The sequence below is a fragment of the Pristiophorus japonicus genome, chromosome 13 (genome assembly GCF_044704955.1).
Source record: "Pristiophorus japonicus isolate sPriJap1 chromosome 13, sPriJap1.hap1, whole genome shotgun sequence".
Taxonomy (NCBI): Eukaryota; Metazoa; Chordata; class Chondrichthyes; family Pristiophoridae; genus Pristiophorus; species Pristiophorus japonicus.
The window spans coordinates 116,253,505-116,268,215 of NC_091989.1; the positions used below are offsets into that span (position 1 = coordinate 116,253,505).

General features: G+C 45.9%; 1 protein-coding gene across 1 annotated transcript in view; it reads right to left on the reverse strand.

The window, feature by feature from the left end:
• Positions 1-1,924: 1,924 nt before the first annotated feature.
• The window catches only part of pllp (plasmolipin), a 41,479-nt gene continuing 28,692 nt past the window's right edge, over positions 1,925-14,711 (reverse strand). Inside the window, exons 2-4 of the mRNA XM_070896902.1 lie at positions 13,923-14,099; positions 7,123-7,245; positions 1,925-3,017 (exon numbers count right to left, since the gene is read on the reverse strand). Of these exons, the coding sequence (XP_070753003.1) occupies positions 2,898-3,017; positions 7,123-7,245; positions 13,923-14,099 (420 nt within the window). The 3' untranslated portion in view covers positions 1,925-2,897. The remainder of the gene's footprint in view (positions 3,018-7,122; positions 7,246-13,922; positions 14,100-14,711) is intronic.

Here is a 14,711-nt window from a genome sequence, read left to right on the forward strand (position 1 = left end):
CTTTTGTAAGACAAGTCGTACGAGTTTTGTTTTCCAAGACTAGAAAGTGACATTGTCTTACAGGCCTTTTTATATTACTGTCCTCTATAATCAGTCCTATTTATCCGCAAATTAATTCCACAGTGCCAGAAACAACATGAAATGACTGCATTACACATGTCCGGTTATCTTTAATCTTCTCTAAAGGTGAGGAAAAGTGGATCTGTATCAGTGAGCAACAAAAATGCAGTGCTGGTCTGGAGGAGAAGAGAGGACTGAGTCACTCAGCTTGCCAGTGACCAAAAAAGATGCCAGCTTCTTCCTCCAGTGCCAGCATTTATATTGTACCAAGCAGCATGGTCATCTCACTACATACAGTAAAAGAAAGACTTGCTTTTATATAGCATCTTTGATGACCTCAGGACGTCCCAAAGCACTTTACAACAGTGACCGCTCCAGAAGTACTTATTGGTTGTAATGTAGGAACGTGGCAGCCAATTTGCGCACAGCAAGCTCCCACAAACCACAATGTGATAATGATTAGATAATCTGTTTTTGTGATGTTGATTGAGGGATAAATATTGGCCAGGACACTGGGGAACAACACTCTTGCTCTTCTTCGACATAGTCCCATGGAATCTTTTACTTCCACCTGAGAGAGCAGACGGGGCCTCAGTTTAACATCTCATCTGAAAGATGGCACCTCCAGCAGTGCAGCAGTCCCTCAGTACTGCACTGGAGTGTCAGCCAAGTCAGGATTGCAATGTTGATTATGCTGTAAGGTAAATGGGGCCTAAGAATGCCGAACGTCTGGATCAATATCCATATTGGATGCCCTAATAAGAGGCCAGATAAATAGAGATTGGCAACTACATGTAAAGTGTGTTATTTTCCTCCTTTAGGTTCTATTCCCCCACTAGCCTCTTGCTATATTTCATCCATTTAGCAGAATGACACAGTAGAACCTATAGATATCTCTATGGTTACTGTTATGAGCAACCAGTCCATTCACCTTGATCAGAGGTTGGTACTACCTGTTTTCCCAATGAACTTTGCCAAGTTTCATTATCTGTTGCCCCCAAGGAGTCAATGCAACAAAACCCCCCTGGTTGTTTCAATGCTCTACTGCGGGTCCTGAGGAATGATTTCAGATCAAAGCTGCTTGTTTAGATTATAAACAAACAACGAAAATAAAATTTTAAAAATCTAGTTTGAAATATTGCTATTTTAATCTTTACACCATTTTGTCATTTTCCTACCAACCGTCAGTATCAATTTTTAGTTGATACAGAAGACATACTTGTACAGTGAAAATATATTTAATTCTGGCCATCCACTCCTTGGGTGTACTTTAGTAGTACCTGTACAAAGAAAAATGTTCACAAAGTCTGACCTCTTCAACCCGAGCTATTTCTGTAACCATCTCCAGCCCAACAACCTGCCTTGAACTTTCACTATTCCTCTCAGTGTGGCCTCTTGTACCTTCTTCACTCCAGCATTGTCAGCTATTGCAGCACAGAGCATTACAGTTGGCCTCAGTACCTTTGGGTGAGGGAGGGGGGAAATTAGCCAGTGTTTCCCATTCCTGATCCTGATCTAGTTACCACTGCTGCAAACTGCATGTGTGTCAGCATTGAGGACAGGGCTGAGTTTGGCTGTGATGCCCTCATGGTTAATTTTATTGGCTCCTGTGTGAATAATGGCCCCCTGTTGGGGTGCCGGCCCCTGTCAGCCATACTCCATGATGCATTCAACTGCAGGAAAGCAAGGGCAAAACTTCCAAAGGAAAACAGTCAACTGCATTTCAGTACTATTCATTATGAACAATACCACAGGTTTGTGAATAATTCCTTTTATTAGAATGTAGTTACACATAATTGATTATTCCTCAATGTGTTAACAGATACGAGAGCTTTTATATAAATATACTTAATAAAAATGTCACTACTTCTGTTTATTTAATTTTAAATTTAATTTTAAATATTTATAATACAATTAGAATCAAAGTACTGCAGAAACCAGTAGGATGTTATAATTTTTCAACCGTAACAAATGAAATGCAGAAAAGCAACACAAATACAGTAACAAATATACAATAATGCAGACTTGTACTGGAGCAGGTAAAAATGGAAGGTGCATTTTATAAAGGTGCTGGGAGGCTTTGGACAAAAAAAAACAGCCAATCTCTGCAAATTGGAGCTGCTTTGAAATAGCACTCTGTCTCCTATGTTGACTGCAGCTTTACATAACATTATAGGTGAGGAAGAATGATTCCTGCTATGATCACAAAGGTTCATGTTTGGCCAGGAGAGGCCTCATCTAACCCACACAGAAACACTTCCCAACAAGTATCACTGGCTAGTGATCAGGACCAGGAAGTCTGCTATTCTGCCCTTGCCCCCGCCTCTCCCTAACTGAAGGACACTCAGTACAATTGCTGCCCTGACCTAGTTAGGCCAAGTCAGCACAGGCCAAGAATAAAGCCTGAGGCCTTCTAGTCTGCACTGTTGAGTATGACACCACCTTTACCAGCAGAGGAGCCACGGTATAGCATTTCTTAAATAAAGATACTCAAACAATGCTCAGGACTGTTGAGTATGTAGATACTTTGAAGTGGCTTGTGTTGCAGTTCACTTCCTGTAATTCCTCATGTAAAATTAAAAATACTTGAGGGGAGAATGTCAAACCACAAGAAAAATTGCAATATTATCAAAAGAGAGGAGTCAAAGAAGTTTAAAATAAAAACTTAATGAATTATTCTTGTCCTTGGTAACTGCAGTGTATTTAGAGCTGTAACCAAGCTGAACGAGGAGCAGGAGTGGAGTGTGCTGTTGGAGACAGTTGAGGCAACACAACCTGCTCATCATTTCTAAAGTGTGTAAAGGAATACGTTGTGGTCCCTGCCTTGGTGTAAAAGGCTATGCTGAATTACTTCCAGTTGCCTGACTTGTTGCTGCGTTGCTCCCACCTCCTCGCAACGACAGGCAGGAGAGGAAGGTACTTGCACCATACGCTATCATCACTACACCCGCAAAGAACTGTGGGGAAAGCACATCATGTCATTAGATCTACACAGCACAGGCTACAGCTTACTTTCCCCCTTCTCTCCTGAAGCAGGTAGGGAAAGGGCGGGGGGGAAAGAGGAAGTCAACCAGCGCTCCTACTCCTGGTCACTGCTCAATACTCCGAGCTGGAAAGTACATGAGGGGTTGATCGCACTATTTGCCGATATTCATTCACTGTCTTAGGCTCACACACACACCAAGAACTTAGATGAGATGCCAGAGAGCTTCTGGTGCTGATAGAACTAATCTGCAGAGTGTCTTAACTGGTGTGCAGTTAACACCAGTGTGTTTTATTTAGAAATTTGGAAGAGTGGAAATTCGGAGAAGAGGGGGAAGGACCTAATTGGAGGAGGTATCAGCGGCGGCGGAACTTTCAACAATTTACAAAATAAACAAGGACAGAAGTAGGTGATTGGTTGGTGAGTATTAAGTATTTTTTCTCTCTTTTCTCACCAACCTAGGACTGGTTTAAACTAGGTGTGAGAAACGATAAAGTACTGTATTAAACTTACAATGTAACTATTTGTACTACCCTTTTTTTGACAGAAATGTGTCGGTCAATCCCTTAACCCCTGTCAAGCTCTGCCACACCCCCTCTGACCGGCCCAAATCATTCCCTCCATGTGGTGCTGAGAAGCAGGACCTGGGGCTCCAACTCTCTTTGCCTGCTCAGGCCCCGGCCTTCTTTCCCTCCCCCCCACCACCCCCCGATTCTCCCCCGCTCGAGGGTCCGAGAGCAGTGGGTCTGGGGCCAAGAGCGGTGGCGAGCAGAGAAGTGGCAGGGGCTGATAGGGAGGGAGAGAGAGGCTGGGGGGCGGGGAGGGGGAAGAGAGGCTGGGAGAGAGTGGCTGGCGGTGGGGGGGGGGGGGGGTGGGAGAGAGAGAGAGAGAGAGAGACAGAGAGAGAAAAAGAGTACAAATAAGCACATCCTTAAACTTAAAGCTTAATTAGTTAAACTAATTAATATAACTACAAATAATAATTGAATAAAGACTTTAATTAAATAAGTAAAATAAGGCTAGTCTGAGATATGGCAGAGCAGGTTGTGTGTCTGGACTGCAGTATGTGGGAGTTTGTGGCCAGCGAGACTGTCCCGAGCGAGTACATCTGCAGTCAGTGTCTCCGGCTCAGAGTCATTGAGCGGGAGTGCAAGTTGGAGACACTCTGACACACAAGGAATGGGGAGGAATTTCTGGACCGTTTTATCCAGAATATAGTCTCTTCTCTTCTTAGGTGGTCCTTCGTATCGAGGATGACTTGCTTTCACACCAAAAAGGGATGAGTTCACGGGTGTTTCAATGAAGGACCTGATATTCCAGGTCAGAACTGCATATAGAAGGGTGGAAGATGCCTGAGCGTGGATTTATTTTAACGTGTGGTGGCCGTTGCATACCAGCCACCACACATGCTTGACAGAGCTAGTACTTGGTCCAGTGGCAGGGATTAACCAAGACAATTGGAGACCAGCTCTGCTACACAGGCCTAGTGTGCGCACACATCGCAGTGTGGACTGGCCCGTGCTGCCTCAGGGCCATCGCCTCTGCTTGGCCCCGAATTCACTTCTCCTGGGCCCCGATCACGTCACTCTACAAGCTCTCGGCCACCCCTTCGCCCTAACCTCGCCACTCCTGCTGTACCTGCCCACACTCCAATCAGTGACCTGGATTTTGGTGACGTCCAATCCAGTCTCCCTCTTCACAGCCGTCGCTCTCCTGCACCAGCTCATGCTGCTCGCTGAAGTGGTATGCCACCACGCTGGTTCCGGGGCCGCTCGCCTTTTATGGCTCCAACCTGCCGCTGGTGTTTCCTCGCAGGTCGGGGCCGCCATGCTGGTTCCAGGGCCACTCGCCGCATTGCCCTCGAGAAGGTGGTGAGCTGCCTTCTTGAACTGCTGCAGTCCGTGTGGTGAGGGTACTCCCACAGTACTGACTTTGTCACAGCGGTTTGTAACAACTAAATGAATACAGTCACACCCCAAAGGAAAGCATAGGTTCAGGAAAGGGCTGATGTGACTGTCAGGGAGCTGGGTAGCGGTGACTTATGAAAGGTTGAGAAGGAGGTCCCGCAGACACTGGTCCTGTCCAACAGGGTTTAATTCTAGAGCTATAGAATTGAAAAGCAGGGAAGTAATGCTAAACCTGTATCGTACCTTGGTTAGACCACATGGAGTACTGCATACAGTTCTGGTCACCATATTATAAAAAGGATATAGAGGCACTGGAGAGGGTGCAGAAAAGATTTACAAGGGTGATCCCAGAAATACGAAGGTATATATATCAGGAAAGGATGAACAGGCTGGGTCTCTTTTCTCTTGAAAAAAGGCGGAGGGGTGGCCTAATAGAGGTCTTTAAAATTTTGAAAGATTTTGATAGAGTGGATAGAGAGAGAATGTTTCTACTTGTGGGGAAGAGCAAAACTGGAGGCCATCAATATACGATAGTCACCAAGAAATCCAATAGGGAATTCAGATGCAAATTCTTTACCCAAAGAGTGGTGAGAATATGGAACCACAGGGAGTGGTTGAAGCGAATAATATGGATGCATTTAAGGGGAGGCTAGACAAGCATATGAAGGAGAAGGGAATAGAGGGTTATGCTGATAGATTTAGATGAGAAAAGACGGGAGGAGACTCAAGTGGAGCACCGGCATGGACTGGTTGGGCTGAATGGCCTGTTTCTGTGCCATATATCCTATGTAATCCTACGTAAACATACAAGTTAGTGTTTTCAAGCAAGGGTAGGGGGGATTGGTCACAGATCTATCAGTAACACTGCAATATCAATAATTCTGACATTTTTGCCATGTATTTCATCAGAATCATTTCATAATCCTAATCTGGGTTAAATTATGAGGACAGGTTGCATAAACTTGGTTTTTATCTCCTTTTAGAAGGTGGATGGGTGATCTAATTGAGGCGCTTAAATTGCTAAAGGGATTCGAAAGGGTAGACACAGAGAAACCATTTCCTCTGATGGGGAAATCCTGAAAAAGAGGGCTTAAAATCTTAAAATTAGAGTTATACCTGTTCGGAATGAAATCAGGAAGCATTTGTTTTCCCACACAAAGGATATTGGAAATCTAGAATTCTCTCCCTTAAAAGGCTGTGGAATGTTGGGTCAATTGACATTTTCAAGACTGAAGTAAGTCATAGATTTTTGTTAGGTAAGGGCATCAAAGGATATGGATTCAAAGGTAGCTAAATGGAGCTGATGTTCAAGATCAGTCGTGATCTAATGGATGGGTGAAACAATTTCAGAGCTGAATGGCCTACTCCTGTCCCTAAGCTCCTCTGATACACACATTGCTCAAACTAAGATTATTACCACCCATAACAACCAATATCGAAGCCTCACTTGTGATTCCTGTGCTAGACTCATGAGCAGCTGAGGTGTAACAGATCTTCCTCAGGTTTCAGGCCATAAAAGGCATATTAAGAGGGTCATTATCCCAGGGATATTAGGGTAGATTTTGAATTCATTGTTCTGTTCGGTCAACAGCTGAAGATCACCAAGAACCGTCTTCATATTTAGATATCCAATTGGAATTTTTGATCGAGAACGTGATTGGCTGTTTTAAATTTGCATATTCAATGAGGAAGAATTACTATGTGCTAAACGAACCATACACGGAAAATTCTTCCAACCGAGGTATTCAGATTTCTACAGGCTTTGCTGCCTCATCTAGTTGATACAGGAGACTTTGCACCAAGGTGAATCTTGAGCCAGCTCCACCCAAACCTCACGAGTGGCTGGTCCTGCTGACTCAATAGAAACTGAAAACCCCCAGTTATTTCCTGTTCACCTTAACCGTTTTACAAAACAGCAACGCCAGAAATATTTTAGGAGTTTCCAGTCAGTTCAAAGGTTGACTGTTCAGCTGGATTGTACATGTTGCATGAATGAAAAAGGGACAAGCACTGTTTTTATCTAATTATCAAGATTAATAATAATGTAAAATTAAATATTTTATACATCTCAGATTTTACAATTGTGAATACTAATCTTTTTAATTGTATAATTTTTAAATACCATTCACTTTAAAAGGTAAAGGCCAATATAAAATATGTTTAAACACTCACCGCAGCAGCTGCTCTGTTATTGTATTTGTAAGACCCTTTAATAGATGTTGGATCAACAGAAGATGCATTGGTAATGAAGGCAGTTAAGTACAGAATGGTAGCACCCAAGTTAAAAAACAGCCGCTGTGGAGAGAAAAACAGATGAAAGAGGTTGTCTCACAAGCTGCAGGCCACTACAACAGGGATATATTTAGCATATTTCTTCATCGTTCTAGCGATGTCTGTATATTGTCGCAAATGCAAAAATAAATACGATTACAGTGAAGTTCCCAATCTCTTTGCTGCCCAGGGATGATTAAGGGGAATAGAATCAGGGATTTCCAAGTCCTGGGGAGTGTCGCTATTTTGTAAACTCCAGCTAAAAGAATGTTTTCTCCCCTGCTAAATTTTCCTCCATCTTCTGAAGTGCCGGCTCTTGTTAGGTAGAGTTCACAGGTGCCGATTGCCCTCCAGTATCGTTCCCAAATGGGCCTTCTTCCATGCATTAACCTAGACAGTGTGTGTTGGCAGGTCATTCTACCATAGGGAACATCACAACTAAGCCTGTTCCTATCCTCACCTGATGCCCACACACAGGACTACGAGGCCGAGTGCTGCCCCAACTCAGATCAGCTAATTCAGCAGCAACTGAACCGAATGCACCATTTTTAGCCAAGATTTACAAAAATGGGAGACAATGCTCTTCTTTCTTCACATCTTTCTTGTTTCTTATTGCGGCAGGAAGGCAGGACAGATAGAGTCCTGTACCTTGTCATATCAATGCTGCTGTGACCACCTAATAGAGCAGCAACTCTGCAGAGAGTCCCAGGAGCATCTCACAGTGAAACCTTTCCCAATAAATCCAGAGTTCAAGGTAGAGGACTGAATGTGAAGTTTGCCACTTTTTTGAAGGCCAAATCTCAGGCCCCAGACTGGATAAGAGCAGGTGAAAGTCTAGCCCCAGTGAGGTTAACACCTACTGAAATGTCACTTCCGGGAAGGTTGTGACCTCGGGCCCTCTGAATCTCAGTCCAATATGGAGCTATCAAGTCTCTCCACAATACAGACCAGCCTCTCCTTGCACGTGTGTCAGTTACTGCGCAAGTCTCTACTTATTCCAAAGGGTTAAAACGTAGTTGTAAGGTTTTAAGTTCAGCACCTGTGTGTCATGTATTTCACCATCTTGCAATGACTATAAGTATGTAACTGTAACTCATGCATATTGTACCTGTACCCTTGTAATGCACATCTTGACCACAGGGAGTGAGCTCCTCATCTGGGCTTCCAGGTATAAAAGGGGAGGTCCCACCCAGGATCAGCACTCCTCAGTCCTGGAAATAAAGTGAAGGTCACAGAATGACCGTGTCTGAGATATCCATGCCTCGTGTGAGTTTGTAACAAGGTGCAGAGACACAACATCTGGCAACGAGAAACAGGAATCACCGAACCACGAGGATGGCCACCAGCAGCACAGAGGAACGCTACTGTGTGGGTGAGGACTGGAACGACTTTGTGGAAAGACTCCAGCAGAGCTTTGTCACAAAGGACTGGTTAGAAGAGGCAGCGGCTGACAAGCGGAGGGGGCATCTACTGACCAGCTGTGGTCCACAGACATATGCGCTAATGAAAGACCTGCTCGCACCCCAAAAGCCAGTGGACAAGTCCTTTGAAGAGCTCAGCCAGCTGATCAGTGAGCATCTCAAGTCGGCAAGTAGCGTATACATGACCCGGCACCAGTTCTACTCTCACCGGCGTCGGGAGGGTCAAAACATCTCGGACTTCGTGTCGGAACTGCGCCGTTTGGCCAGTCTCTGTAAGTTCTCCAATGCCTGCAGGGGGAAGATGTTAAGGAACTTTTTCATCGAGGGCATTAATCATGCCAGCATTTTCAGGAAGCTCATAAAGACTAAGGATTTGACTTTAGAAGGGGCGGCGTTGATAGCTCAGACCTTTATGGAAGGGGAAGAGGAGACCAAGATAATTTACGCACACAGCCCTGGATTCGATGTTGCGATGAACCAGGGAGTTAATGTTATAAAAATGACACAGAACCCCACAGGCAGGCAAGGGCAATTTGACACCATCCTGGCAGGCAGGCAAGGGCAATTCGACACCATCCAGGTAGCAACAAGCTCCTGGCAACAGGGACAATGGAAAGGGGATCGGCAATTCACGCCATCACGAGGAACAATACATCCTGTGATGGGACAATTAACATCCCCCATCAGAGTGCTTAGAAACAGCCAAAAGGGCCATCAGAGAGGAATGCCTGGGAATAGTCCTTTTGTTAACAGCAATCTCAGCTCATGTTGGAGATGTGGGAGCAGACACACTGCAAAAAATCTGCAGGTTCCAACTTTACACCTGTAGGATTTGTAATGTCCAGGGACACCTGGCCAGGATATGCAAAAAGGCAGTAGCAAGGCGAGTCTGCGAGACAGAGGAACCAGACGAGGGGTCTGAAATGCAGGATGTGGCCTGGGGAACAACCATGGATGCTGAAGTTCAGAGAGTTCATGTGGCTGATGTCCACAGCTCATACACCAAAATGCCACCCATGATGATGAAAGTCTTACTGAATGGCATCCCGGTATGGAGCTGGATACCGGAGTTAGCCAGTCACTCATGAGCGCCCAACAATTTGAGAGACTATGGCCACACAGATCTAGCAGGCCCAAATTGGAACGCATTGAGAGGCAGCTACGTACATACACCAAAGAGATTATCCCAGTGCTGGGCAGTGCAAACTTGGTGGTAACGCATAATGGATCACAGAACCGGCTGCCACTCTGGATTGTTCCGGGAAATAGCCCCGCGCTCTTGGGGAGGAGTTGGCTAGCTGAGATGAATTGGAAATGGGGGAATGTGCACGCCTTTTCATCCGTGGAGCGAAGTTCATGCTCGCAGGTATTGCAAAAGTTCGAGTCACTCGTTCAACTCAGTGTCGGAACATTCAAGGGCACCAAATTAGTGAAACACATCACTCCGGACGCCAGACCAGTGCACCACAAAGCCAGAGCGGTGCCAAACGTGATGCGTGAAAAAATTGAAAGTGAACTGGACAGGCTGCTCAGTGAGGGCATAATTTCGCCCGTTGAATTCAGCGACTGGGCAAGTCCCATTGTTCCCGTTCTCAAAGCAGATGGCTCGGTCAGGATTTGTGGTGACTACAAAGCCACCATCAACCGAGTGTCGCTGCAAGACCAATACCTGCTCCCGAGAGCGGAGGGCCTTTTTGCCACGCTGGCAGTTGGTAAGCTGTTCACGAAGCTGGACCTAACTTCAGCCTACATGACTCAGGACCTGGCTGAAGAATCCAAGTTTCTGACCACCATCACGACACACAAAGGATTATTTGTTTACAATAGGTGCCCGTTTGGCATTCGTTCGGCAGCGACTATCTTTCAGTGAAACATGGAAAGCTTGCTCAAGTCCATCCCTGGAACGATCGTGTTCCAAGACGACGTCCTTATAACGGGTCGAGACACTGAGGAATACCTCCGCAACCTGGAGGAGGTGCTACGCCGATTGGAACAGGTAGGCCTGCGGCTGAAAAAGGGCAAGTGCGTGTTTTTGGCCCCAGAGGTCGAGTTCCTGGGCAGGAGGGTTGCCAGTAGACGGGATCCGGCCCACTGAATCAAAAACTGAGGCGATTCGCCGGGCACCCAGGCCCATCAACACGTCGGAGTTGCGATCGTTCCTGGGACTCTTGAATTATTTTGGGAACTTCCTGCCGAACTTAAGCACATTGTTGGAGCCGTTACACATGCTCCTCCGTAAAGGTTGTGAATGGTCTTGCGGGGGACAGGCTTTCAATAAGGCGAGGAACCTGCTGTGTTCCAACTGTTGACTTTGTATGACCCCTGTAAAAAACTAGTTTTAACATGTGATGCGTCATCCTACGGGGTTGGGTGTGTTTTGCTGCAGGGTAACGATGATGGCCGACTCCAACCGGTGGCTTACACCTCCAGGTCGCTCTCCCAGGCAGAGCGTGGATACGGCATGGTCGAGAAGGAGGCACTCGCGTGTGTGTACGGTGTGAAAAAGATGCACCAGTCACTTTTCGGTAGACGGTTCGAGCTAGAGACGGACCACAAGCCGTTAACATCCCTGTTGTCCGACAGCAAGGCTGTCAACGCTAATGCGTCAGCTCGCATACAGCAATGGGCCCTCACGCTGGCTGCGTATGACTACACCATACGACACTGGCCAGGCACCGAAAATTGTGCTGACGCGTTCAGCAGGCTCCCACTGGCGTCGGAGCAGAGCACTGAGATGGTCATGGCCGTTGAGGCTTTTGACACTGCGGGCTCCCCCATCACAGCCCACCAGATAAAACTCTGGACCAACAGGGACCCCAACCAGGCCATGGTCACGTATTCACGGGGACTATGCGGGCCCGTTCATGGGAAAAAAGTTCCTGATCGTTGCCGAATGGATCGACTGCATCATATTGAACTCGTGCACAACATCCATCGCTGTGGAGAGTCTGCGTATGGTTTTCGCGACCCACGGCTTGCCGGACATCCTGGTCAGCGATAATGGCCCGTGTTTTACCAGCCATGAATTCCAAGAGTTTATGTTGGGCAATGGGATCAAGCACGTCCGGACAGCGCCGTTCAAGCCGGCCTCCAATGGCCAGGCGGAATGGGAGGTCCAAGTCATAAAGCAGGGCATGCCTCCTGCTGGCCTACAGGTCCCGGCCGCACTCGCTCACGGGAGTCCCGCCAGCGGAACTCCTCATGAAACGCACACTCAAGACGCGGCTGTCCATTATTCATCCAGCTCTGGCAGACATTGTTGAGGGCAAGCGCCAGTCCCAAACCGAGCTCCATGATCGAGGCTCAAGGGGGAGGTGTATAGAAATAGATAACCCGGTATTTGTTCTTAACCATGCTTTGGGACCCAAATGGCTTGAGGGCACCGTAATTGGCAAAGAAGGAAACAGGATCATGGTGGTCAGACTAAACAATGGGCAGATATGCCGCAAACACTTGGACCAAGTAAAGACAAGGTTCAGTGCAGACACGTAGGAACCGGAAGAAGAGCATGATGAGATAGCACCCACACCACTGCCAGCGTACGAGCAACAAAGACAGCCCTCAGCATGCACAGTCCCTGCGGCCAGCCCGGACAGGCCGGAATTACTTCAAGTGACAGAGACGCGTGCTGAGGCTCAGCCACCAGAGCCACAACTGCGGTGCTCCATGAGAGAGCGTCGACCACCCGATAAACTTAACCTCTGAAACTAAAAGACCTAAGGGGGGAGGTGATGTCATGTATTTCACCATCTTGCAATGACTATAAGTATGTAACTGTAACTCATACATACTGTACCTGTACCCTTGTAATGCACACTCTGACCACAGGGAGTGAGCTCCTCACCTGGGCTTCCAGGTATAAAAGGGGAGGTCCCACCCAGGATCAGCACTCTTCAGTCCTGGAAATAAAGTGAAGGTCACAGAGTGACCGTGTCTGATATATCCATGCCTCGTGTGAGTTTGTAACAAGGTGCAGAGACACAACACTGTGTACTAAATGACTTGTAGTAGGACTTAGACAACTGAACTGATGCGGTCTGCAATGTGGCAAATTGCAGACCGCATCTAGGCCTTGATCTAGAACACTGGATGTATTGGGAAATGTTTAGTGTTGAGATTCCCATGGGCCCCACTGTTTATGCTGTATCTCACTGAGTATTGATAATTCATGTTTTCAGCTGCAGGCCTCAGATTCTGATTCCTGTTTAAGTAACATGTTTCTGGGGGAGGGGAAATAAACTCATCCACTGGGAGAAATCTTTTATTTTGTTTCTTCTATGGGAGAACCCTTGGCATAGCTACGTGGGTTATAAAAGCCCAACATTGCCACCACTCTCAGGATTCAATCTCCAGGACCATCTAACAGCTGCTTTGTAACGCTCACTCACCATCACTCTGTACCATGTATGGCCCACCTTATATTTTGAATGCTACAAAAGTAATGTACCACAATGTGTTAACATATAACCAAGAACAATTGTTAGAATAAAGACAACAGTCAGGTTGTGGGGCAGTTCTCCAGCCACTCCGTCAGCCGAGTGAGGCCCGTGTCGAGAGAGACTACAATTTGAGAAGGAAAACAAGTCACTAAGGAATACAGTTGAAATGGGCAGGCTCCATCTGGGGCTCAAATTCTGCTCAATTTAAGATTGGAAATCCCAAAGAATATTGAGCTCCGCGATGTAGTAAGAAAAACAAATGACTTTTCAGATACTGCACGTTAAACCCAAGTACAGCAAATAAAGTCACATAGATTCATAGAAACTTACAGCACAGAAAGTGGTTATTCAGACCATTGTACCTGTGCTGGATCCTTGGTAGAGGTATCCAATTATTCCCACTGCCTTGCTCTTTCTCCATAGCCCTTGAATTTTCTCCCCTTCAAGTATTTATTCAATTCCCTTTTGTTGTTACTATTGAATTTGCTGCCACCACGATTTCAGGCAATGCATTCCTCGCTGCATAAAATAATTTATTCTCACCTCTTTTACCAATTACCTTAAATTAGCAAAGAAGAAAAGTAAATGTGCAGCAGTAATGGGAACTGAATGGCTCTAGCCTGAATACTATCGCACTAGCCCTACTTTTGTGGAGTTTCAAGGTAACCTGTTGTATAGTGGTATGACTTTTTGAATTTAAGGAAGTGATTAATTGAAAGAATGGTGATATAAATTGCTGGACAATTTGCTGGTTCACTGTGCCAAGAATCCCACTTATTTCTAGAGCGTCATTTACACCTGCAGAACCAGACTGATTCACTGATTTTCAAATGAAACCTACCACATGAGTCCAAGGCACCATTGGGAGTTTAGGAGTCAGGCTCAGCAGGTAGAAGATAAAGATAATAATGGTGAGTATCCACAGGAAGATGGCCACAAATATCACCCATCCAAATGCGGCATCACCACTCCCGATTCTTGAACCAGAAATCAGCGACCACACCAACAAGCCGAATACCTGCACAGAATAAAATGAAACATTATAAAGAACTTGCATTTATATAGCACCTTTCACTATCTCAGTATGTCCCAAAGTGCTTCACAGCCAAAGATGTACTTTTTTGAAATGTAGTCACTGTTGTAGAAAATGCAGCAGCCAATTTTCACACAGCAAGCTCCCACAAATGGCAATGAGATAATGACTAGGTAATCTGTTTTTTTTTTAAGTGATGTTGGTTAAGGGATAAATATTGGCCTGGGCATCAGGGAGAACTCCCTGTTTTTCTCCAGATAGTGTGATGGGATCTCCCTCAGTAGACAGGGTAGAGTATGTGCTCAAGTCTCCGAAGTGAGATTTAAACCCAAAACCTTCTTACTCGGAGGCAAGCGTGCTACCACTGAGCCACGACGGACTTCAAATTAGCCCAACTTGCAAGCATCGTCAGTGCACTGCTTTCTGCATCTCCAATCCTTCAGTGTTCCATTCTTTGTCCTCATCTGTACCAAAGATGCACCTTCCTCCTTCTCAACATTAACTGCTGTTAATTAAAGTTCAATATGTGTTAAGAACTTGCAATGTGTTGTAACTCTTCATTCCCTACTGAATAAGTAGGAGATCTAGATTATAAAG